This window comes from Salvia miltiorrhiza, chromosome 1 (assembly GCF_028751815.1).
Source record: "Salvia miltiorrhiza cultivar Shanhuang (shh) chromosome 1, IMPLAD_Smil_shh, whole genome shotgun sequence".
Classification (NCBI taxonomy): domain Eukaryota; kingdom Viridiplantae; phylum Streptophyta; class Magnoliopsida; order Lamiales; family Lamiaceae; genus Salvia; species Salvia miltiorrhiza.
Window position 1 is genome coordinate 68,805,232 of NC_080387.1, and position 24,681 is coordinate 68,829,912.

At 37.9% G+C, this 24,681-nt stretch overlaps 5 protein-coding genes and 1 pseudogene across 12 annotated transcripts; 3 read left to right on the forward strand and 3 right to left on the reverse strand.

Annotated features, from left to right (window-relative positions):
- Nucleotides 1-972: 972 nt before the first annotated feature.
- LOC131005435 (protein RER1A-like) lies at nucleotides 973-20,491 on the reverse strand. 6 transcript variants are annotated; one of them, XM_057932436.1, is made up of 5 exons: nucleotides 20,321-20,452; nucleotides 20,194-20,229; nucleotides 19,259-19,624; nucleotides 18,347-18,527; nucleotides 973-1,227 (listed from the first exon to the last, which is right to left on the reverse strand). In XM_057932436.1, the coding sequence occupies exons 3-5, from the start codon at nucleotides 19,609-19,611 to the stop codon at nucleotides 1,177-1,179; spliced, it is 585 nt and encodes a 194-aa protein (XP_057788419.1). In that variant the 5' UTR covers nucleotides 19,612-19,624; nucleotides 20,194-20,229; nucleotides 20,321-20,452; the 3' UTR covers nucleotides 973-1,176. The 6 variants fall into 6 exon arrangements, 5 of the variants coding, with proteins under 5 accessions (XP_057788419.1, XP_057788420.1, XP_057788418.1 ...); XM_057932435.1 differs by lacking the exons at nucleotides 973-1,227; nucleotides 20,194-20,229 and adding exons at nucleotides 17,552-17,681; nucleotides 17,758-17,818 and having other exon boundaries at nucleotides 20,321-20,479; XM_057932433.1 differs by lacking the exon at nucleotides 973-1,227 and adding an exon at nucleotides 17,552-17,818 and having other exon boundaries at nucleotides 20,321-20,446.
- Nucleotides 2,773-4,989, reverse strand: LOC131017185 (protein RER1A-like). The gene is made up of 5 exons (XM_057945922.1): nucleotides 4,903-4,989; nucleotides 4,776-4,811; nucleotides 3,841-4,206; nucleotides 3,057-3,110; nucleotides 2,773-2,776 (listed from the first exon to the last, which is right to left on the reverse strand). Exons 3-5 carry the CDS (start codon nucleotides 4,191-4,193, stop codon nucleotides 2,773-2,775), a joined length of 411 nt encoding a protein of 136 aa, XP_057801905.1. The 5' UTR covers nucleotides 4,194-4,206; nucleotides 4,776-4,811; nucleotides 4,903-4,989.
- LOC131006421 (laccase-11-like) lies at nucleotides 5,446-7,352 on the forward strand (annotated as a pseudogene).
- LOC131005405 (probable pinoresinol-lariciresinol reductase 3) lies at nucleotides 8,371-10,486 on the forward strand. 3 transcript variants are annotated; one of them, XM_057932385.1, is made up of 6 exons: nucleotides 8,422-8,767; nucleotides 8,857-8,991; nucleotides 9,326-9,563; nucleotides 9,745-9,948; nucleotides 10,125-10,274; nucleotides 10,357-10,486. In XM_057932385.1, the coding sequence occupies exons 1-6, from the start codon at nucleotides 8,582-8,584 to the stop codon at nucleotides 10,425-10,427; spliced, it is 984 nt and encodes a 327-aa protein (XP_057788368.1). In that variant the 5' UTR covers nucleotides 8,422-8,581; the 3' UTR covers nucleotides 10,428-10,486. The 3 variants fall into 3 exon arrangements, with proteins under 3 accessions (XP_057788370.1, XP_057788368.1, XP_057788369.1); XM_057932386.1 differs by having other exon boundaries at nucleotides 10,138-10,274; XM_057932387.1 differs by having other exon boundaries at nucleotides 8,371-8,767; nucleotides 10,138-10,486.
- Nucleotides 11,124-13,567, forward strand: LOC131005409 (phenylcoumaran benzylic ether reductase POP1-like). Its single transcript, XM_057932393.1, has 5 exons — nucleotides 11,124-11,883; nucleotides 11,980-12,114; nucleotides 12,493-12,730; nucleotides 13,045-13,248; nucleotides 13,359-13,567. Exons 1-5 carry the CDS (start codon nucleotides 11,701-11,703, stop codon nucleotides 13,523-13,525), a joined length of 927 nt encoding a protein of 308 aa, XP_057788376.1. The 5' UTR covers nucleotides 11,124-11,700; the 3' UTR covers nucleotides 13,526-13,567.
- Nucleotides 13,765-16,465, reverse strand: LOC131005433 (protein RER1A-like). The gene is made up of 4 exons (XM_057932430.1): nucleotides 16,140-16,465; nucleotides 15,075-15,446; nucleotides 14,163-14,343; nucleotides 13,765-14,028 (listed from the first exon to the last, which is right to left on the reverse strand). The coding sequence occupies exons 2-4, from the start codon at nucleotides 15,425-15,427 to the stop codon at nucleotides 13,978-13,980; spliced, it is 585 nt and encodes a 194-aa protein (XP_057788413.1). The 5' UTR covers nucleotides 15,428-15,446; nucleotides 16,140-16,465; the 3' UTR covers nucleotides 13,765-13,977.
- Nucleotides 20,492-24,681: the final 4,190 nt, after the last annotated feature.

Sequence of the window (24,681 nt, forward strand, 5' to 3'; positions counted from 1 at the left end):
TGTTATGTTTTAATTGAGTGTGACCCACCAAAATTAGTGAGTAATTTTTAGAAAGTGGCCTACAATTGTTGACCAAATTAGTGAGTAATTTTGACATTTTTAGAAAGTGGCCTACAATTGTTGACCAAATTAGTGAGTAATTGTTGACTTAATTAAAGTAAACTTTTGCCATTTTTAGAAAGTAGCCACTTTTAATGGGACACCCAAAAAGGAAATGTGGCCACTTTTATTGGGACGGAGGGAGTATTTTTTAATGTAAAATAGGCAACTATGCAAAATAAAAAGAAAAAAAATTAAGTAATTAAAAAAAATGGTGTGCAAAATGAGAATTTGTTGAAATTTCAGTAATTTATGTGCAATTAACCCATGTAAATTTATTAATATTATGTTGTTTCAATGTATTTTCAAAGAAATTGAAGAAATAACAATTACTTTTTGTCATGCCATGTTTAAATAGAATGAGAATTCATATTTTTATTGGTTAGATTTCAATGATCTAACTAATTTGATTTATTAAATTCTCTTTAATAAAAAATTCATTTTTTAGACGAATAAAAAATTCATTTGACTACCCTATTATTCTATGTCATTAATTAAAAAAATTACTTTAATAACCGTTGATTATTAACATGCTACTATGTATTTCTTCTTCCGAAGCACACATCATAGCTTAGTAAAATCCTCTTCTTTGTCAAAAGTAAACGCTCAGCACACAAATTTCAAGCCCTCATCCCCAACTAAAAAGTAAACGGTCATCACAATGAAATGCAAACCTTTTTCATTTACAAGTAGCAGCATGATTCGTTTCTGATTTTTTAACCAAATTGAAACTGAAACCTATCAATTATGTGCGATTTTTCTGTTTCGATTCGGTTGTATTCTCGCGGAGTTGGAAAGCTGGTTTCAAGAATTTATCCTCAATTCAAACAGTAAAAGAAATATCGAAGTTGCAGTGGTGGCTTAGACTTGAAATTTTGGCATCAATTCGACATTAGATCTTGAAACTGAAGATAGGGTTTGGAACAACTGAAGCATATGCTAATAAATCCGTATTTTTTCAAGTGGGCAACGTGAGCACAAATCGCTGAAACTAACACAAGTAAATACATAATCAATTCCACCTTTCCACAAACTCCCAATCTCAGATTCTAAATCAAATCACATACCAACTCAAGTTCAGTCTCGCGGGCTGCTGGCGCTCGAAGAGGGTTTTTTCTTTCCATATTTCTGTTACAAAATAAGAACAAACCCACGTATAAGCGATATTAAGAGAAATAGTTGTGATCAATAGTAAGCTGGTAAGGAAAATGAGGATATTCTGTCTCAACAACACCTCACTCACTCACACGCGTACGAGACATTATACAGTTTGCATGAGCGAGCTAACATGTTTTCCCAAATTAAAGGGAATGTATCTGTATTTGACCATGTGCATGATCTGACGCTTCATTGTTAGGAAAAGAAGAACGAGCCAATAACATAACAGTATAGGCCAAAATACTGGGACGTCGAACATGGAAAAGAAGGTCATCAGTGTTGGGAACCTTGTGGAATATCATAACCCTTGTTTTGATGATACCAAATTCATAGATCTTAATTGTAATAGACTAGAACAGTTTTGAACTCAAGTGTTAGAGTTCGTTTCTAGTTTAGTTTGCGGTTCTGAAGACTGAAGGACGAAGGACTGAAGACTGAAGATATCAACTGAAGTATCAGTTGAAGAATCAGTTTGGAACTTATTACTTAATGCGTGCCGCGGACTGATATTAAAGTCAAGTATCAGTTAGACATTATTCCTCGGACTGATCTGCCAACGTTCAAAGGAAGCCACGTACTCACAAAAGTACAGCCGCATTAAATGCAGAGATCTCAGGATCTTCCTATCTCTGCAGAGGTCATTCCTAATTGGTGGCTACTTTATCAGAGACGTCAAGTCTCCTGTCCATCAAGAGAGCCGTTCCCACCAAACAAGGAACCTCGAAGATTGAAGCCTCAGCCCAAATTCGAATTGCTCTCCAACGGAAGAAATCTTGAGGACGTTCTACGCCAACGGATCTATTCAAGAGTTCTCCTACAAATAGCGCTCGAGGATCACTTCAACCTTCACCGATTCAACGACATAAGCTGAAGCTCTGCCAAAATCAATACTCAGCCTAAAGCTTAATCTCCCCAAAGCTTGAATCGAAGAAGAGAATTCTTAAGCCAAAATCAGTCACTGCTGATTACACACATTCTCTTAGACTTTAGGCAAACCTCTGTTTACCCAGAAGCCAAGGTCAAACTTGCTTCAAAGAACTTGTTCTTTGCAGTATAGTTGGCACCCGTTCAAACCTCCCCTCATAGAGAGTGTTTGAGTGATTCGGAGTTCAGGAAGGTACTCTGACTCTGAGAGTCTTAGCGCGGGTTGTGCTAAGCAAGAGAAATCCGACACGAGTGAAGTGTGGGTACTGAAGAAGGGTTTTCTTCAGTGGTACGGTTGTGTGCACCCGGCAAGCACACGGTTTGGTTTGCAGTGCACCTGTTAAGCACTTGCGGAGTGGATTGTTGGTCTGATCAACCGACCGTGGATGTAGGAAAGGGTTTTTCCGAACCACGTAAAAGTCTTTGTGTTATTTACAGCTTTCAGTTTTACATTCCTACTTGTGTTGTTTCAATTGATAAACTGAACACTGAATAACTGCAAAGAGAAACCTAAGACTAACATCGTGCTCAACCAAGGCTATTGCGAAACTAAGTTTAATTTCTGCTGCGTATGATATCAGTCTGATTGACCTATCTTCAGATAGTCAGGAAGAGTGTTATCATTTCTGTTTTAGCAAACTCGACTGAAGCCCTTACGTGCATCAGTTAAGTTCCAATGACTTAACTGATAACTCCTTACTGAAGAGCTTTCAATATCAGTCGTCAACCCTGTTTGGTCAAAACTGTTTTCAGTTAAACAGGTGTCTTTGTTTGCATGTAAAGTTTTATTTTGATCTCTATCTTGAGATCCCTCAGTTTGAGGAATTGAAAAATAGCCCATAGGTGTATTCCCCCCCCATACACCTATTCGAGACCCTCCGGACCTAACAATCACAAAAGCTACGCAGAAAGCCTTTGTGATGGCATACCTAGAAGCAAAGAAATAAGAAACTTATCAATATCAACATCTGAACTTGGGACTTCACCAATGTGTACATGATCGCTCGTGACAGCTTGACTATCAGAAAGCTAAAAGAATCAATGTTGTAGTATAGCAAGAAGAACCTAAAGAAACATCAGGAAACAGACATACAAGAAGTACAAGTAACAAGACATGCATATTCAAAATGTCTACTGGCATAACCATGCACAAGATGGCTTTCTGAAAAGAAAACATAAACTTAAATAAAAATCATGCTAGAGAAACCAAGGCAATAACAACGATTCATCTACTAACTAGAGTTAGGTTGATATCAGTAGCTGACGGAACTTTCGAATTCCCAATACCAAATCATAGCAATCCATTCTCCTATATTCATATAACAATAACAATTTCATATCCAAAAACTGCCCAGCACAGAGGATAAGAGGATCACTAGGAAACGGGCCAGCCAAATTAGTCCCAAAACTTAACACAACACTTCAGCATCCGATTTTACAAGATTTTATTTTATTCTAGAAAAGATTTGCATTTAATAACTCATGCGGTCAGAGGATATATAAACAGAGCTGTACAGGTTCTACAGGATTCCACCAAGCAACTGATATGAAACCACAGAGCAATACATGTCGAAAGAGCAGGAGGCATCACAGCTTCAAAAAGTTAACAAAAAATTTCTCATGATGTCGAAATAAGGACTAAAAGAGTAGAACAATCACCAGAATTTGAACTCAGTGAGACGGCGAATGAAAGGCTTGAACTCATCAGAACCCTTTGTGGGCAGGGAAGGTCCTTCAGTCGGTTCCAGCTCCGGGTCAACAAGAGGCGACAAGAACCCGATGAGCAAATTGAGAAGGTAGATCCCCAAACCATAGGTGATAATGTAGAATCCTTGAACATAATAAACCCGCAGAGCATAAAGAAGCACCAAACCAAAAGTTCCAATCCAACGATAATGAGCATGTGGAGTAGATTTATCTAGATAATATTGGAAAAGTTTTGACAACTCATGCCTCCGTTGGTCGAGTGCTGCAGCTGCTCCTGAGGGACCATCGCCTCCGACCCCCTCCATGAACTCCCAAACCCTACATTGCATCGTCAAAGAAACTCAAACACGTCTCGTCTATACAGAGAACATAGGGCAAAGAAAGACTAATTGAATATCTTTAACTAGCACCTTTCCCCCAATCTCGTCTATACAAGGCACATAGGGCAAAGCAAGACTAGTTGAATATCTTAAACTAGCACCTTTCCCCCAATTCGAGATGATCAATAATCAAATAGGAATACTTATTATAAATAAGAGCAACCGCAGATAACGAACATAATTTTTCCTAGCACAAAATCCAAGCACAATCCTATTCGTGAAAAGCCAATATATGGTGGAATGCACAGATATCTCAGGAAAAATCTACTCTGGCATATAACACTGTTGACCTCAAATCCAAACATTCATTTTTTTTTTTGGTTCCTACTTCCGAGCCCCAATCAAATATACAAAAATAAGACAATAATTCGAATCACATATTTCCGATTTCAGATGCTCTCTCAACTTATTTTCCCGTAGATAGTAACTAGAGCAACTAATCCCCAAATTTACGACTGTAATTAGAAAAAACCGAAATACAGAAGCAGCATTTCCAGACAGATATACCAACAAACGGTTCGTGCTCGCAAAAACCTAGTCCATCTTGTAAGAAGATTAAAACAACAAATCACACATTAACAAACAAATATTCCGTATTTGGATCAAAGAGGAAGCAGGTAGATTAGGGTTATACCTTCCGCGATTAAGCAACAGTGAAAGAGAAACGAAATCTTGGTGGATTTTCGGAGGTGAAAATATGAGATTTGGATCTGTTTGGAGAGAGAAGGCTTTCGATTGCACCTTCGAAAACCACGCGAAAAAACATACAACGACTTTACGCTTGTGTGGGAATATCTTTTCATGCCTTGGGCAATCTCGTCATTTCCAAATTATTAAAATCTACTCATAAAATAATAAAATAATTAAAAGGCAAAATATGTTGGATCATATGTTGGATTTGTATACTGAAAGCAAGAACGTTTTATGCTTGTATACAATGTTTCCTAAGTTCACTATTTAATCTCCTATCTAATTGTGTTCATGATTGCATATGTATGTCTTTTGTCTCTATATAAGTAGATTATATGGTGTGTTGTAGATCACAGAAGACCATATAATTGGAATAACCTTAAGAGATATAAACTGATCACAGCTGAGATGACTCTAGGACGAGTCGTTGGTTTAGGCTGCAGTATAGATGGAAGGAGTTTGTCTTGACTACTTGTCTATATTGGTACGTCGTAACGGGTGGGCCGACGGGCCGGCTTATGTAACACAGTGTCCGGTTCAGACCGGACAGAGTTACACTTATGATTTTAATGTAACCGGACAGAGAGGCACATTGTGGTGGCACGCTCACATCTTGTGGCTAAGAGCCACCGTGCACGGTGCTATTGTCATAATGCCTAAGGAAGCCACTCCATATCCCTTTCGGCAGCCTTATCAAGAACACAATTTGATCTTAGGTTAGAATATTCAACCTAATTAATAATTACTAACAAAGATTTAATTACTCTCGTCCTATCATATATATGACATCTGAAAAGTTTATGACAAAACAGGTGAATGGTGGAACGACGACATTGAAGAGGTTGTCAAACAAGGCAACAAGCTCGGACTCCCTCCCAAAATGTCGGATGCACACACGATCAATGGAAAACCAGGCCCACTCTTCCCATGTTCGGAAAAATGTAAGACTCTTTGCGTCGTCCATGCTGAGACAGATGAGATCCTCTATTCCAAAATTATGTTTTCATTTTTATTTGTGTTTGATTTTTTTATTTTATTTTAACATGTTTAAATTAATTTTCTACGTCGGCCCCCGCTCGTGCAGATACTTACGCAATGGAGGTAGAGCCCGGGAAAACCTACCTTCTTAGGATCATCAACGCGGCACTCAACGACGAGCTCTTTTTCGCGGTTGCCGGCCACAACATGACGGTTGTGGAGATCGACGCGGTCTACACGAAGCCCTTCTCAACGGACGCAATCTTGATCGCCCCGGGCCAGACCACCAATGTCCTCGTACGGACAAACCGGGCCCCGGGGCGGTACTTCATGGCGGCCCGGCCGTTCATGGACGCCCCGATCGCCGTGGACAATCGAACCGCCACCGCCATACTACAGTACAAAGGCGTAGCAAACACCATAACCCCCGCACTCCCCCACCTCCCCCTCCAAAACGACACCGCTTTCGCCCTAACCTACGACGGCAAGCTAAGGAGCCTCAACTCCCCGCGGTTCCCGGCCAACGTGCCCCTCGAAGTCGACCGCCAACTCTTCTACACGATCGGGCTCGGCGTCGACCCCTGCCCGACTTGTCTAAACGGGACGAAGCTCGTCGCTTCGTTTAACAACATAACCTTCGTGATGCCTCAGGTGGCGCTGCTGCAGGCTCACTACCTGGGGTTGAAAGGCGTGTACACGACCAACTTCCCTGACCGGCCCCCGACGCCGTTCAACTACACGGGCCAACCTCCGCACCGCAGGGGAGGGCAGGCGGCCGCGGCTGAGCAAAGTGGCGTTCAACACGAGCGTGGAGCTAGTGCTGCAGGACACCAACCTCATCTCCGTGGAGTCGCATCCTTTCCATCTCCACGGCTACAATTTCTTCGTGGTCGGGACCGGAGTCGGGAACTTCGACCCGGCCCGGGATCCGACGAGGTTCAACCTCGTCGATCCGCCCGAGAGGAACACCGTCGGCGTTCCCACCGGAGGATGGACTGCGATAAGATTCAGAGCTGATAATCCTGGTAATATGTATAGAGGTTTTTTTTTTTTTTGTATAATATGAAAGTAAATATTTGATTATTTGATGGTTGATGTTTTTAGGAGTGTGGTTTATGCATTGTCATTTGGAGGTTCACACGGGATGGGGATTGAAGACGGCGTTCGTGGTGGAGGATGGACCTGATCAAGATCATGCAGTCCTGCCGCCGCCTAAGGATCTCCCACCTTGCTAATTCATTTCTGTTTCTTCAATTTACTATTTTTTCTTTCTTGCAATTAAAAAATTGATGGTGAAATTTTATGTACTCATAAGGAACAAATTAATGAGGCAGCATGGCAAATAAGAACATGTTGTGACATTTGTTTTCTGAGTGTAATTTAAAGTCATTAATGTGATTGGATTTGTTCTTGAAATTATACACTTTTAATTGATGTTGGACTATCTCACTGCAACGTGGCTGCAGCTTTTGAATTACGAAGCAAAGCTCTCTTTATCATTGCTTTTCTTTAATTATGAGTATTAATTAAACTTTAAACATATGGATATCTCGAAAACAAAATATGGATAACTAAAGGACCTAGACTGATTTAGTTGAAATGATTAAACGAATGATATGCATTGTCCTGGAGAATTTGGACATATTAATGCATAATTAACTTCATCTTATGGTCTGAAAAAAAGAGTGATGCTAAATACCCATGTGGCCACCCACAATTTACTTAAATAGAAAACAATTTAATTTATTTTTTAAAATTAAAGAAAGATTTAGTTATTTTATCGTATTCTCTACATTGTAGTTATTTTTTTGTAATTTTTTGGTATTTTTTTTATTTTTATTAACTAAAATTAAATGCAATTTAGAGAATATAATAAAATAACTAAATTTTATTTTTTTATTAAAAAAATTAAATAATTAAGTCATATCATTTGACCTAATTTCACTTGGTCAAATAATAACAATAAAAATACTCAATCATGTATCTAGTATTTAAAAAATAAACACTTGTAAACTTTCATTCTCTTTTATATAAAATGATATTTTCATCATTTTTCACTTTTTCACATATTCATGGTGGACAATTGTCATGGAATATGATGGGAAAAAAACTCTGGACAACTCCTTTTTCTTCCAGTTCATAATAATATTATCTAGAATAATGATGGGATAATTTTTTTTCTCTAGAAAATATGAGATAGAAAATTGGTGTGGTAATTTTTTTTTCATCTTTTTCTCGTAATAAAGATACTAATAAAAAACGCACCCTAAAAATAAATGAAGATTTAATTTGTAGTATTTTATTTCGTAATCTTAATAAATTGCCACGTTTGATAAAAAATTTCATTTAAATTCAATTTTTTTTTGGGGGGGGGGGGAATTTCTATTAAATTGCCTCGATTACTATTATTATTATTATTGGACGACGCAACAAAATCATTTAAACTGAACCTCGTTGTATGCCAATTTTGTATATGGAACATTACTCAAAAAAGGTTTATTTTTTTTGAAACTATTACTCAAAAAAGTTATCGTTAGTCGTTACCTTTTTGGCTTTATCTCCTAATTTGAATCTGTCGTAAGACCATACAACACAGCCATACGCGGCGGCGTAACTCGCCTTCCGCCGCTCTCGCCGTAAACACTATGACGGATAGCAAGAGCAAACTACTAATAATCGGAGTCACAGGCAACCTCGGATTCGAGCTCGCCAACGCCAGCTTGAACGCATCGCATCCAACGCTCGGACTTGTCCGCGACTCCGCATTTTCCGATCCCAACAAACTCCACAAAATTCAGCTGCTCTCCGATTCCGGCCTCAAAATTGTTAAAGCATGTCCGAAAACACGCCCCCCTCCCCCCTTCAATTCTTGTTATTACTGCTTATGATTTCTCTATTTTCTTTACTTGCGAGTTCTTAGGGCTCGTTGCACGATGAGGAGAGCTTAATTGAAGCCCTAAAGCAAGCCGACGTTGTGATCTGCGCCGTCGCTTCCAAGCAAGTTCATGATCAGAAGGCTCTGATTTCGGCCATGAAACGCGCCGGTTGCATCAAGGTTAATTATATCCCATTTTGCTGGTTCCGAATTTTTTCCCCCTAATTCAAACGTATGAATTACTCAATAAATTGTTGTTTCTTCCTCCACGATATGGTCAATTACAATGTAGTTAGGATTCTTTGGTGTTGGTGTAATATCAATGTGGAAATGGTGGAGTTTTTTTCCTCTTTGAGTGATTGTTATTTATATCGTATCTTGATTGCAGCTCAGAATAATTATTCAGTGTTATGTGTTGTTGGATAAGTTCTTGCAGTAGGAGAGTGAGGGACTGATTATCATGTAGTCGGACTCAAATTTGTGGCATTGAATTTGGTTAGTTGAGATTGTGCAGAGGTTCATTCCATCAGAATTTGGATCAGATCCTGACAGAACTAGAGTTTCCCATCTGGATCACAATTTCTATTCGAGGAAATCTGAGATCAGGCGACTCGTTGAATCTCAAGGCATTCCCTACACTTACGTATGCTGCAACTTCTATACGAGCTACTTGCTTCCATCCCTCGTTCAGCCCGGCCTTCAAGCCCCACCGCGAGACAATGTCACCATCTTCGGAGATGGAAATGTTAGAGGTCTGATACTCATCATTATCTCAGCCTGTATGAACTAGGTTTAGGGGGAGCAAGTTCTGGTTATAATTGTATATTTGTATTCATCCATTCATTCTTTCTCCATAATACTTGATTCCCAGCAATTGGTATCCTTTTCTAACTGGTAATGAATTTGAATGCCGCGACTTGTATCTTCTTGCAGGTGTCTTTATGAAGGAAAGCGATGTTGCTGCCTTCACAATAAGCACCGTGGATGATCCCCGCACGCTGAATAAAACCATGTCTTTGAGACCACCCGGGAATACGCTTTCCATGAATGAACTGGTTACTGTTTGGGAGTCAAAAATAGGGAAAAAACTTGAGAGAAATTATATCTCAGAGGAAGAGCTTCTTAAAAGAATTCAAGGTATCATTTTGAGTTCTTTTCTGATTGTGTGCCTATCTACTTCAGTTGATGTAGTTTTCTTGAATACATTGCTTGACTGGTTGGTTTAGACGGAGCTCTAAAGCATGATGCGTCTAAGAAAATCTATATCCGCCTATATCATGACATGATGATCAAGATTATGTAACTATATCTAGCAATGCACTGCAGAAACTCCATATCCAGACAACATGCAGTTGGTTTTCATATACTCGGCGTTTGTGAAGGGAGATCAAACCTACTACGACATAGACTCATCAAACGGTGTGGAGGGAACTCAGTTGTATCCGCACATCAAATACAAAACAGTAAGCCAGTATTTAGACAAGCTTTTGTGACTTGTAATGTAAGGTTGTGTAGTTTTTACTTACTTTGATTTGAATTTTGAAGGATGTGTTTCTTCCTCTTATTCATACATGTGCCATGAGTTTGCTGTGATTGGATCATGTTGTTGTCCTTGAAAATCTATGAGTTCTAACTCGTATATCAGAAGTTTGGTGGAAAATGAGGTTTTGAGCCATAGATATGCTTTACTTGGACATCTTAATTGAAAATTCATCTGCTTGGGAAAGAAACGGTTGAACCTGTGCATGCTAGGGGTGATGGCTACATAGGGGATTGAGGTTCATGGGATCAGTAAAATACTGACGCGGCCCGAGTGAAGAAGAATATGTTCTCTCGTCCTAAGTTGAAATCGAGGCAAGCGCTTCTGAAGACTCGTCGGACAAGAGAACATAAAATTCACATATGCTAACAAATTGGTTAGTTCCTGTGGATTTCTTTGGATATCGCACCATCACTTGTAAATATTTTAAATTACCAATTAAAAGTGACAGAGTTGTCCAAGAATTCGTATTATAACAACAAAGATGAACTGATCGTTGTTATCGGGTTGTGGAACATGAAGCAAGATAAGGAATTTGCCGTCACCAATTATATCATCGGTAAAATAAATTAAGAACACATTTCTGAACAAATCATAATTTTAACCAAATTATAAGAATAATAATTATTAATTATTAATTTATTCCTTAAAACAATAAAATACTTCCTTCATCCTCTAAATAACTTTCTAATTTTTTTTGGTTCATCCCTAAAAAAAGTTTCGTTTTTTTTGGGCATTGTTCCATTATAATTAATATTTTATTTACTCTTATTTTTTTAATACACTCAACAACTCACTCGTGTTATTTTTTGTAGAAAGTTATTTGAGGGCGGAGATTTTATGACATTTTTAACATAGAAATTTAAGAAATAAGACATTTTTGTTAATTGACATTCGTCTTGAGCACTATTTAGTTTGGAACACTAAAGTGGGATCGGCTTTATGCCTTAAACACATTGGCCGATTTTATTTGTTGGAAAGCATTGGTCACATTGAAAAAATACAGTCTCATTTAACACATTTAATATAAAAACTCAAATCAGTGCAAAAAAATGAAATGGATGCCTACGTTTGTAAATTAAATTTCCACGCTCATTTAAAAACCAAAGTCAGCGTGTTTTAAAAAAATGAATTCTTTTTTTCACATAATACTATACTTTAAACTTTAGGTCATTTAAATTTTCAGTAAAAATCTCAAAAAAGATTATAAGCCAGTACGTAAGCAACTGAAGATAGTACTATTTTATTTTAATAAACTATCAAAGGATTGCAAAAAGAGAATTTGCCTCCTCCATCATAACCAAACAAAAAATTCTTCTCCAACTGTCGATCGCCGGCGAATCCTTCAAATGGCCGGAAAGAGTAAAATTCTGATCATCGGAGCAACTGGATATATCGGAAAATTCATCGTCGGAGCCGCCGCCGCCGCTGGCCACCCCACTTTCGTCTTAGTCAGAGAGTCCACTCTCTCTAACCCGGAAAAATCCAACCTAATCCAAAGCTTCAGAGATTTCGGAGTCAATTTCATACCTGTGAGCTCAGTGCTACTTTCAGTTATTTAATTTTTAATGAATTCATATTTATTGACATTTAATTTATTTATTTTTCGGTTAATTGAAATGGTGTAGGGAGATATGTATGATCACGAGAGCTTGTTGCGAGCAATCAAACAAGTTGATGTGGTGATATCAGCCGTTGGATACGCTCAGTTGAATGATCAGGATAGGATTTTAGCTGCTATTAAGGAGACTGGCAATATTAAGGTAAGCAAATGAACTGCAATTATGTAACAATTTAGCAAGAAATTTGGGGTTTCGGTGATTTCATTTTATGATTTGTATATCCTGTTTGATTTAGGTTTTGCACAACTTTTTGGAATGTGAAGAATTTCTGAGTTGAATTTGGTGTATTGTGAAGAATTGAAGCAATGAAATGCTCATATTTTGGATATATTGTTGGTGAAACTAATCATGCTTTAGTCCAATTGTGTTTTCACTAGTTAATCTCCCAAAACAAATGGGCATTTGCTTCCTTTGCTCTTGTGTTATTGTGAAAGTTCGATTGGTGTTAGACTGGATTCGTATCTTTTCTCACTATGCACTAATACGTGGTTTCTCGTTGGTGTTTGATGGTGATCCCAGAGGTTCTTTCCTTCGGAGTTTGGAAATGATGTTGACCGCGTCCATGCTGTTGAGCCGGCAACGTCAGTGTTCCAACACAAAGCTCAGTTTCGCCGTGTTGTGGAGGCAGCAGGGGTCCCTTACACCTATGTCTCGTGCAACTTCTTTGCTGGTGTGTTCATTAGATCACTGGCTCAGTTAGGTGCCACATCTCCTCCAAGAGACAAAGTTGTTATCCTAGGAGATGGCAACACGAAAGGTACGTGCAAGTGAAGTCTTTCCCATTCTTGGTTGATCATGTTATCTTCAAATACTCAATCCTTCATACAGTCAGTCTAATATAATCATATTTAGATTAGAGAGGGTGGGGTGAGGGGTAGGGAGGATTAGGGATATCAATCACCAATGATATGAGAAACCCTATTGCCCCCTAAAGCGAAGTGGGTGTTTTTAGTTATTGGTCTCTAAAGATGTGTTGTTCAGTGCTTGAACTCTAAAACAAGAGCGGGTGATGTTAGTTCTTGGTCTCGTTCGAACCCTAATCACCATCTTGTTTCTCTTTTCTTGTTTCAGCTGTTTATAATAAGGAAGAAGACGTAGCCACTTACACCATCAAAGCTGTGGATGATCCAAGAACATCAAATAAGACCCTCTACATTAGACCACCTGCCAACACTATCTCCATGAATGACCTAACAACATTGTGGGAGAATAAGATCGGCAAGAAACTCGAACGGATCTACGTTCCAGAGGAGCAAGTTCTTAAAGACATTGAAGGTGAGATAGGCTTTCCATCTGATCTATTCTGCGATAAATTAGCCTTTATAGATAATGTCTGAATGCCCTAAGAGGGTGTTGCTGAATTGTGGAAATTATGTGCTTTGTAGAAGCTTCATCCCCTTTAAATGTGAGACTAGGCATATGCCACTCTGTTTTCGTGAAGGGAGATCACACCAACTTCAAGATCGAGCCGTCGTTCGGAGTCGAGGCGTCGGAGCTATATCCAGATGTTAAGTACGCTACAGTTGATGAGATGCTTGACCAATATGTTTGAAATAACTTCATGAATTTGAGTATTATGATGAATTTGATCTCATATACCTTCGCGCAAGTGTGATCGTGTAGATATTGAGATTAGATACTTACATCTGATAAAAAATAGATAACCAGTTGAGAAAATGTATTACATGCATGATCAATAGGGATTTTCAGTGAGTCTCCTAATAATGAGACGATCAAAATTACAGCTAAATAAACATATCATAAAAAGAGACTAGTAATTTTCCTGTGGTATGTCAAACAAAATGAAGCTTTTACTTCTCCAAGCATCATTCACAGTTTGCCGCCATAATCAAATAACAGCACGCAACTGAACTATATGCTAATAGATCTGTATTTTTTTAAGTACAAATCGAACAAATAGAAGTAAATCGTCATAACCAATTCAATCTTTCTCCACTTCCTTCCAAATCTCAGATTCCAGTCAAATCACAAACCAACTCAAGTTCAGTCTCGGGGGCTGCTGGCGCTGGAAGCGGGCTTTTTCCTTCCATATTTCTGTTACAAAATAAGAACCATCGCATAAGCAAATAATGATGAGAAAAGAGAGTTGTCTCAACAACGCTTGCTGTGCGGATGATTTCATTAAACAGCTAAGTAACAATATGTAAGACATTATATAAGCAGCTAACCTGTTTTCCCAAATTAAACGGAATGTATCTGTACTTGACCATGTGCATGATTTGACGCTTCATTGTTAGGAAAAGAAGAACAATCCAATAACATAATAGGATAGGCCAGAATACTGGGACATCGAACATGGAAAAGAATGTCATCACAAAAGCTACACAGAAAGCCTTTGTGATGGCATACCTGGAATGACAGAAACCAAAAACGCATCAACATCAACATCTTAACTTGGAATTCACCATTATGCATATACACAAAATAATTTAATATCAATTGTGTCAGCTTGACTATCTATTACAAGTAGAAATTTGCAGTGTCAATAGTATAGCAAGAACCTACAGAAACATCAAGAAACGGACAAAGTCAAAGTAACAAGGTTGATACTAGAGAAAATGGTTGCAACTAAGACCTATGATGCCACCTCAAAGTTTAAATGTTCTGAAATAAACCAGGGACCTAAATAACAGTCATACTAGAGAAAATTAAGCAATGAAATTCCTCTACTAACTAGAGTTTGGTTGACATCAGTAACTGATAGAACTTTTGAAAGCCCAATCCTAAATCAAAGCAATCTCATTCTTCCATTACCATAGTCATAAAAGAAGAACGTTTTTACCCATTTTCAAAAAGTGCCCAGAACAGAGTAAGAAGATCACTGGGAAGCAGTCCAAGCAAAGAACTATATCCAAAACTTTACACGACACTTCAGTATCCTTTTTTGCATGCTTTTGTTTTAATCTAGAAAAGATTTGCATCTAATGACTCACGCCGGTTAGAAGATAGTTATTAACAGACCTCTGTTACTATTGATCATCATACAGGATTCTACCAAACAACTGATATAATACCACAACGCAACATGCCAAAAAAGCAGCAACCAGATATAAGGACAATTAAGAGACTAGAACAATCACCAGAATTTGAACTCGGGGAGACGGCGAATGAAAGGCTTGAACTCATCTGAACCCTTTGTGGGCAGTGAAGGTCCTTCAGTCGGTTCGATCTCCGGGTCAACAAGAGGTGACAAAAATCCAATAAGCAAATTCAGAAGGTAGATCCCCAAACCATAGGTAACAATGTAGAATCCTTGCACATAATAAACCCGCAGAGCATAAAGAAGAACCAGACCAAAAGTCCCAATCCACCGATAAAGAGAATGTGGAGTAGATTTATCTAGATAATGCTGAAAAAGTTTTGACAACTCGTGCCTTCGTTGGTCGAGGGCAGCAGCTGCTGCTGAGGGGCCATCACCTCCGACGCCCTCCATGAAAAATCAACTTCCAAACCTACAAGTCCATCATAATGTTCAATAAGGTAAATCAGCTCAAACACAACAAGGACCTAATACGCAAAAGAAACTGAAGCATATCTAATTAAAATATGGATTATCGGGTAAGCAAGAATAGTTGATTAACTTTAACTAGCAGTTAGCACCCTTTCCCACATTCGAGACGAATCATTTCAATAATCAAACAGAAAACGTAAAATAGACAAAATTAACCGAGGATAATGAGCAACTTCTTCCTATAAACGATACACAAAACCCAAACACAACCCTATTCGAGAAAAAGCCAAATATATGGTGGAATGCACGAACATCTCAGTGACAAATCTCTCCCGGCATGGAACACTTTTGACCTCGAATCATTTTGCTTCTGACATATTACATATTTTCTATTTCAGTTGCTCTTTTCAACTCATGTCCCTGACGATGACAGCTAGAGCAGCTAATCCAATGGCTAAAAACAAATTAAACCCCTTAATGCTTGATAACAAACAAAAATTTACACAAGCCGCGAATGAAATTAGAACCTAAACAAAGAAAAGAAACAATATTTGCCGACAGATCTGACAACAAACCGATTCATGCTCCCCCAAAACCAGAAACCTAAAACCTAACCCATCAGGTGAGAACATAAACCAACAAATCACACATATTTGAGCAAATTCTCCATGTTTCGATTAGATTAGGGTATTACCTTCCGCGAGTGAAACAGCAGTGAAAGAGAAACAAAATCTTAGGAGATTTTAGGAGGTGAAAAAATTTGGGGATTTTGGATCTGTTTGGAGAGAGGGATTCCAATTGCACCGATTACTTCGAAAACCACACGAAAAAACAAACGACGACTTCACCCATTTATGAGAAAATATCTTTACATGCCGTGGGCATTTTCGTCATTTCCCATTCCCCATCTTAATTAAGTTACTCATGCTTGCATCACATGAAACATAAATTAAATGTAATTAATTAATGTACTAGTTGAAGAAATAACAAGATATTATCATTAAAGTAACTATAAGGCCAAGGGTTTTGAATTATGAAAATTTGCTACATAAATAAGATCGATTTCGACAGCATGGAGTTGTGCCCGTCATCTAGAAAGGAGCAGTTTTAATAATTTTTAGTAATTTTTATTGTTTATTGTTGCATTAAGCGAAAATTTTCATATAATTTATGTACAATTTTTATATTTAATATGTATTGTTTATGTTTACATTAAGCGTAATTTTTACCTTCAATTTGCATGACACGTGGATGTAGGTAGGAAGGATACTGTATATGGAAACTCGTACTTACCAATTTCTTGATTTTAAGTTGATTGTCTGCTTATCTATGGAATTAATTTATTTGCTTGCCTTTCGTTTGATTAGATTTGCCACCTATTTAGCTAACACCGCCCAATGTTAATATAAATTAGGTTAATAGCATGTTGATGAAAAATAGGCAACTATGCAAAATAAGAAGAAAAAAATTAAGTAATTAAAAACAAATTGTGTGCAAAATAAGAATTTGTTGAAATTTCAGTAATTTATATGGAATTAACCCATGTAAATTTATTAATGTTTCAATGTATTTTCAAAGAAATTGAAGAAATAACTTTTTGTCATGCCATGCTTAAATAGAATGAGAATTCATATTTTTATTGCTTAGATTTCAATGATCTAACTAATTTGATTTATTAAATCTTCTTTAATAAAAAATTTATTTTTTTAGACGAATAAAAAATTCATTTGACTACCCTATTATTCTACGTCATTAATTAAAAAAAATTACTTTAACAACCGTTGATTATTCACATGCCGAATCACACATCATAGCTTAGTAAAATCCTCTTCTTTGTCAAAAGTAAACGCTCAGCACACAAATTTCAAGCCCTCATCCCCAACTAAAAAGTAAACGGTCATCACAATGAAATGCAAACCTTTTTCATTTACAAGTAGCAGCATCATTCGTTTCTGATTTTTTAACCAAATTGAAACCGAAACCTATCAATTAGGTGCGATTTTTCTGTTTCGATTCGGTTGTATTCTCGCGGAGTTGGAAAGCTGGTTTCAAGAATTTATCCTCAATTCAAACAGTAAAAGAAAATATCGAAGTTGCAGTGGTAGCTTAGACTTGAAATTTTGGCATCAATTCGACATTAGATCTTGAAACTGAAGAAGGGGTTTGGAACAACTGAAGCATATGCTAATAAATCCGTATTTTTCCAAGTGGGTAACGTGAGCACAAATCGCTGAAACTAACACAAGTAAATACATAATCAATTCCACCTTTCCACAAACTCCCAATCTCAGATTCTAAATCACATCACATACCAACTCAAGTTCAGTCTCGCGGGCTGCTGGCGCTCGAAGAGGGTTTTTTCTTTCCATATTTCTGTTGCAAAATAAGAACAAACCCACGTATAAGCGATATTAAGAGAAATACTCCCTCCGTCCCACTAAAGTTGGCTACATTTCCATTTTGGGCGTCCCACTAAAGTTGGTCACTTTCCTAAAATGGAAATATTTATCACATTTTATCTCCTACTTTATCACATTCTCTCTCTTACTTTATCACTTTATTACCTTCTCTCTCATACTTTTTAACATCATCTCTCCTACTTTATCACTTTATTACCTTCTCTCTCTCACTTTATCACCTTCTATTTCTTACTTTATTACTTTTATACTTTATTAACTACACACTTAAAATATTAATCTACAACTCCTTAATTCCCGTGCCGAAACGAATGTAGCCAACTTTAGTGGGACGGAGGGAGTAGTTGTGATCAATAGTAAGCTGGTATGGAAAACGAGGAGATTCTGTCTCAACAACACCTCACTCACTCACACGCGTAGATGGTCCCTAGTACTGGAGTGACAAAAATACGAGACATTATACAGTTTGAATGAGCGAGCTAACCTGTTTTCCCAAATTAAAGGGAATGTATCTGTACTTGACCATGTGCATGATCTGACGCTTCATTGTTAGGAAAAGAAGAACGAGCCAATAACATAACAGTATAGGCCAAAATACTGGGACGTCGAACATGGAAAAGAAGGTCATCACAAAAGCTACGCAGAAAGCCTTTGTGATGGCATACCTAGAAGCAAAGAAACAAGAAACTTATCAATATCAACATCTGAACTTGGGACTTCACCGATGTGTACATGATCGCTCGTGACAGCTTGACTATCAGAAAGCTAAAAGAATCAATGTTGTAGTATAGCAAGAAGAACCTAAAGAAACATCAGGAAACAGACATACATGAAGTATAAGTAACAAGACATGCATATTCAAAATGTCTACTGGCATAAGCATGCACAAGATGGCTTTCTGAAAAGAAAACATAAACCTTAAATAAAAATCATGCTAGAGAAACCAAGGCAATAACAACGATTCTTCTACTAACTAGAGATAGGTTGATATCAGTAGCTGACAGAACTTTCGAATTCCTAATACCAAATCATAGCAATCCATTCTCCTATATTCATATAACAATAAAAATTTCATATCCAAAAACTGCCCAGCACAGAGGATAAGAAGATCACTAGGAAACGGGCCAGCCAAATTAGTCCCAAAACTTAACACAAGACTTCAGCATCCGATTTTACAAGATTTTATTTTATTCTAGAAAAGATTTGCATTTAATAACTCATGCGGTCAGAGGATGTATAAACAGAGCTGTACAGGTTCTACAGGATTCCACCAAGCAACTGATATAAAACCACAGAGCAATACATGTCGAAAGAGCAGGAGACGTGATGTCGAAAAGTTAACAAAAAACATCTCATGATGTCGAAATAAGGACGACTAAAAGAGTAGAACAATCACCAGAATTTGAACTCAGGGAGACGGCGAATGAAAGGCTTGAACTCATCAGAACCCTTTGTGGGCAGGGAAGGTCCTTCAGTCGGTTCCAGCTCCGGGTCAACAAGAGGCGACAAGAACCCGATGAGCAAATTGAGAAGGTAGATCCCCAAACCATAGGTGACAATGTAGAATCCTTGAACATAATAAACCCGCAGAGCATAAAGAAGCACCAAACCAAAAGTTCCAATCCAACGATAATGAGCATGTGGAGTAGATTTATCTAGATAATATTGGAAAAGTTTTGACAACTCATGCCTCCGTTGGTCGAGTGCTGCAGCTGCTCCTGAGGGACCATCGCCTCCGACCCCCTCCATGAACTCCCAAACCCTACATTGCATCATCAAAGAAACTCAAACACGTCTCGTCTATACAGAGAACATAGGGCAAAGAAAGACTAGTTGAATATCTTTAACTAGCACCTTTCCCCCAATCTCGTCTATACAAGGCATATAGGGCAAAGCAAGACTAGTTGAATATCTTAAACTAGCACCGTTCCCCCAATTCGAGATGATCAATAATCAAATAGGAATACTTATTATAAACAAGAGCAACCGCAGATAACGAACATATTTTTTCCTAGCACAAAATCCAAGCACAATCCTATTCGTGAAAAGCCAATATATGGTGGAATGCACAGATATCTCAGGGAAAATCTACTCTGGCATATAACACTGTTGACCTCAAATCCAAACATTCATTTTTTTTTTTGGTTCCTACTCCCGAGCCCCAATCAAATATACAAAAATAAGACAATAATTCGAATCACATATTTCCGATTTCAGATGCTCTCTCAACTTATTTTCCCGTAGATAGTAACTAGAGCAGCTAATCCCCAAATTTACGACTGTAATTAGAAAAAACCGAAATACAGAAGCAGCATTTCCAGACAGATCTACCAACAAACGGTACGTGCTCGCAAAAACCTAGTCCATCTTGTAAGAAGATTAAAACAACAAATCACTCATTAACAAACAAATATTCCGTATTTGGGTCAAAGAGGAAGCAGGTAGATTAGGGTTATACCTTCCGCGATTAAGCAGCAGTGAAAGAGAAACAAAATCTTGGTGGATTTTCGGAGGTGAAAATATGAGATTTGGATCTGTTTGGAGAGAGGAGAGGGATTTCGATTGCACCTTCGAAAACCACGCGAAAAAACAAACAACGACTTCACGCTTGTGTGGGAATATCCTTTCATGCCTTGGGCATTCTCGTCATTTCCAAATTATTAAAATCTGCTCATAAAATAATAAAATAATTAAAAGGCAAAATACATTCACATTTTTTTAAAAAAATTGTTACAACCAAAGAAAAGAAAAAAATCACTCACACTCTAGTTCCTAGGGTGACTAGGACCTCCGACCTATTGGTTGGAGGAGAAGCGTCTTACCAACAGACTGCGCTTCATCGTCCAAAATACATTCACAATTCCATGTATATTTAATAGATGCTTTTTCTTTTTTATATTTTCGTGTGTGTGTTGGTGTAATCGCATGAGATTAATGTTCGAGACTTGAGGTCCTAGGTAGGTTTGAACCTTCCGTCAAATTTCTTTATTTACTTATATGTATTAGTATTAGGTTAAATTAATAACTATAGATTACATAGGGCACCATTATAGTCAATGATGGATCTAAGATTTGTTATTATATTAATTCAACAATAAGTATATTAAAAGCATAAAAGACCTTACCTCTATGATTTTTTTTTAAAAATATATTTTAACTTATAAAAACAATAAACTCATTTTTAATTATTAATAGTTCATAATTTTACTTTAACTATAGGAGGGACTAAAATTTAACATTCAAAATTAATTAAGAAGTGCAAATGAAACAAAAAATAACACAAATTTAACAAACTAGTGTAACAAATTTACTGTAAACTGTCATGCAATTAACGTGGATAATATAAGTATTAAAATAATATATTTATATTTTTTTCTTGTATTTTTTATATATGAATATAAAAAAAATGTGTGAGTGCTTCAATGATAATAGTCCATGTGCAGTGAAAGTGAACAAAACTCTTTAATTGATATTAGTATAAAAGCATCTGCATCGCTCTACACGATGCGGCCTACTCGAGTAGAGGCGACATCGTGTAGGGCGATGCAGTCCCTTCCTATTCGAGGGATGCACGATAGAACTGGTAGGGAAATAGCGGCTTTATCTAGGGCGTGCGCCAAATTAAAAAAAAATCAAATTTCAAAATCTGACCGTTTGGCATTTTCCCAAATTTTTTTTTTTAAATCGGTCCATTTGACCGTTTGACATTTTTTTTCTTTTCTTTTTTTCTCTTCTTTAAATTCCCCTTTCTTCCTCTTTCATTTCCACCATCTTTATTATTCTTCCACTTTCATCTCCTCTCCACCATCTTCAATCTTCTTCCTCTCTCTACAATTTTCATGGATCCACACAACCCAAACTACTATGATCTAATTTGGTGTCCCGATCTCTCCGGCGACTATCATCCCGTTATGGAGGAATGTAACTTGGGGGATGATCCTCCAACTGGCGAGGAGGACCCACCGACAGCCCATAGTGCTGTCAAATCGAAGAAATGCAGCCGGAGGAAGGAAATCGCCTATAAGATCAAGCATGACAAGTAGGCGTCGGCGCCGGCGGAGGAATGAAGGACTATCCGTCATACCATACACCCTCGAGGAGACGGACCTCATCGTCCAAATTTGGACGGAGGAGACCAATGATGCCATCCGTGGGGCCTATCAAAAGGGGGAGGCATACTGGACACGGATTGTCGACCGTGTCAACCCCCTCATCGGCGCCAACCTCAAGCACCGCCAAATTCAAGGGCATTGGGCCCGAGTGAGCCAAAATGTGCGACTCTGGGAGAGTATTTGGGTGGAGACATGCACCCGGTGGCCTTCCGGCCGTTTTGACGATATGCTCCGGGACAAGGCCCAAATCCTCTTCAAATGTCGGAACCCAAATAAGGCCACCTTCAACTATCGGAACGCGTGAAAAATTCTCCGTGTCAACCACAAGTTCAAGTCGATGTACCTCTAGGGAGACGTGCATCCCTCCAAGAGGACAAAGACTACAGAGGAGGGTTGGCTTCACCACCTCGCGTCGGGCGAGGAGATCTCGTCTTCCCGGCCGATTGGAAACAAGGCGGCGAAGGTGGCGGCGAGAGTGGCGAAGGGGAAGGCGCAAGCTCCGAGCAACCATCAGAATACTAAGAGGCATTGGAGCGGTCCGACCAGAACTTGAAAAAAATCACCGCCGAGTACGCCAAGAAGAATGAGCTCAAGGAGAAGGAGCTCGATATGCAGCTCATCAGCTTGGATACGACGCATATGAGCGATGCACAAAGGAGGGGACACGAGTACATGGTCCAAGAAATGCTCAAGCGTCGTGGACTTATCTAGAGTAAGATTTTAATTTATGTAATTTTAATTATGTTTTTAAGATTCTTTTTTATGTAATTTATAGGATTTTTATTTTAATGAAAATTTAATTATTAGTAAAATGTGTTATTTAAATTTGAGCAATTAAAATTAAATGAAAAGCATAAAAATCAAAACTAAAAAAATCAAGTGGACTATCATGTAATCCCAATGCGGCTTCCTTACTCAATGTGGTCCCCTCCTATCAAGTAGGCACCAATGCGGATGCTCTAATAGATGTGCGTAAAGATACAATTTTTCTTATACTTTTCCTACGGCCCGATCGTTCAAGCATTCCATCAAACATGTGAATTGCACACGTGGGCACGCATGAGAGATGTAACTTAGAGCATCTGTAGTGTATTCGCTCTATACGGAGCCACAAAGGGCTATAATCTTCATTTCTATATAATCTTATTTTTACTCTTTTTAAAATTATAACATTTTATTTAAATTAAATTTAAATATTACATTAATTAAAATAAAAATTACAATTAGGGGTGTAAATGAGCCGAGTCGAGTCGAGTATTGACATACTCGAGCTCGAGCTCGGTCTATATGTATCAAGCTCGAGCTCGAGCTCGACTCGCTCGAGTTTGAGATTTTTGAGCTCGAGCTCGACTCGGTCCGGCTCGATTATTGAATCTTAATCGAACTCGAGCTCGTTTAGGCTCGGTGAGCTCGAGCTCGTTTAAGCTCGTCTCATACGTGCTTCAACAAATTGTATATATTATGAGCTATATTAGTAATTAAGCTATAATATAGGGATAAAATCGTAATTTGTTTGAAAGCTCGATTAGGCTCGCAAGCCTAACGAGTCGAGTATGATGAAACTCGACCTCAGGCTCGATACCTAGTCGAGTAGCTCGAGCTCGAGCTCGACTCGACTTATACCGAGTCGATTTCGAGTAATTTTCGAGTCGATCCCGAGTAGCTCGCGAGCTAGCTCGACTCACTTACACCCCTAATTACAATAATAAAAAAAAATCATATTAAAAAATTATGCAACAAAATTGATCATATAATTCAAAATTATATTACGAATATTTCCACTCCATTCAAAATTAAATAACCCAAAATAAAATTGTGCAAAAAGCCCAATAAAAAGCCCATCAAAAATTGGAAAAATAGGGCAAATCTCCTCCTTCTTCCTTGTGTGACTGCAGCTATTCTCTTCTCCAATGACTCTCTCTTTTCTAATTGTGCATGTTTCACACGCATTCCGCTTTTCTCCACTTCGTGCCGACAATAACAATCCCATCCAGCACGAGCCTGGAGGGTTCCCCAGCGCGATACACACGGCCCATGCCGGCTAGGTTCGACACACCAAATCTGACGCTGGAGATGCTTTTACAGACTCAATCATAGGAAGTGGGACCCAAATTCAAAAGAAAAATCGCTGCATCTTTAAGTTTTGTTAATGAGAAAAGGTATTATATAGAGTATCTATTAATTTTCAATTTTCATTTATACAAAATGAAAATGCCCATCCGCAATACAATTTTGCTACCGAATCTAGTTCAGATTAAGCAATGGCCCAAAAGAATAAATAATGCCTCAAAGCAATTGAATGATTCTAATCATACTCCTCATTTTACTCGTTATATTATAGCATGTTATTTAAATAAATACTACTAGTAAAAATATTAATTAATGTAGAATTTCACCCCTAATAACAACCAGAAGATTGATGATAATGTTTAATGACAATGACGAATTGACGATGACGATGACAATATGACTGCAAACTCATGACCATGACAATTTCACCATTTCTGGACCATGAATAAGCAGTGGATAATTAAAACAAATGGACACCAGCTTCAAATTGTTAACAAATGTATATGTTGTGATGACTGAAATAATCATTTCCATGGTAGTCTGTGAACTTAATTACACATCTACTAAACATTTTGTTGTCATACTTAACAATAATAATTGGTCAATTTAACTTATGGAAATTGTAATTTCGGATTCT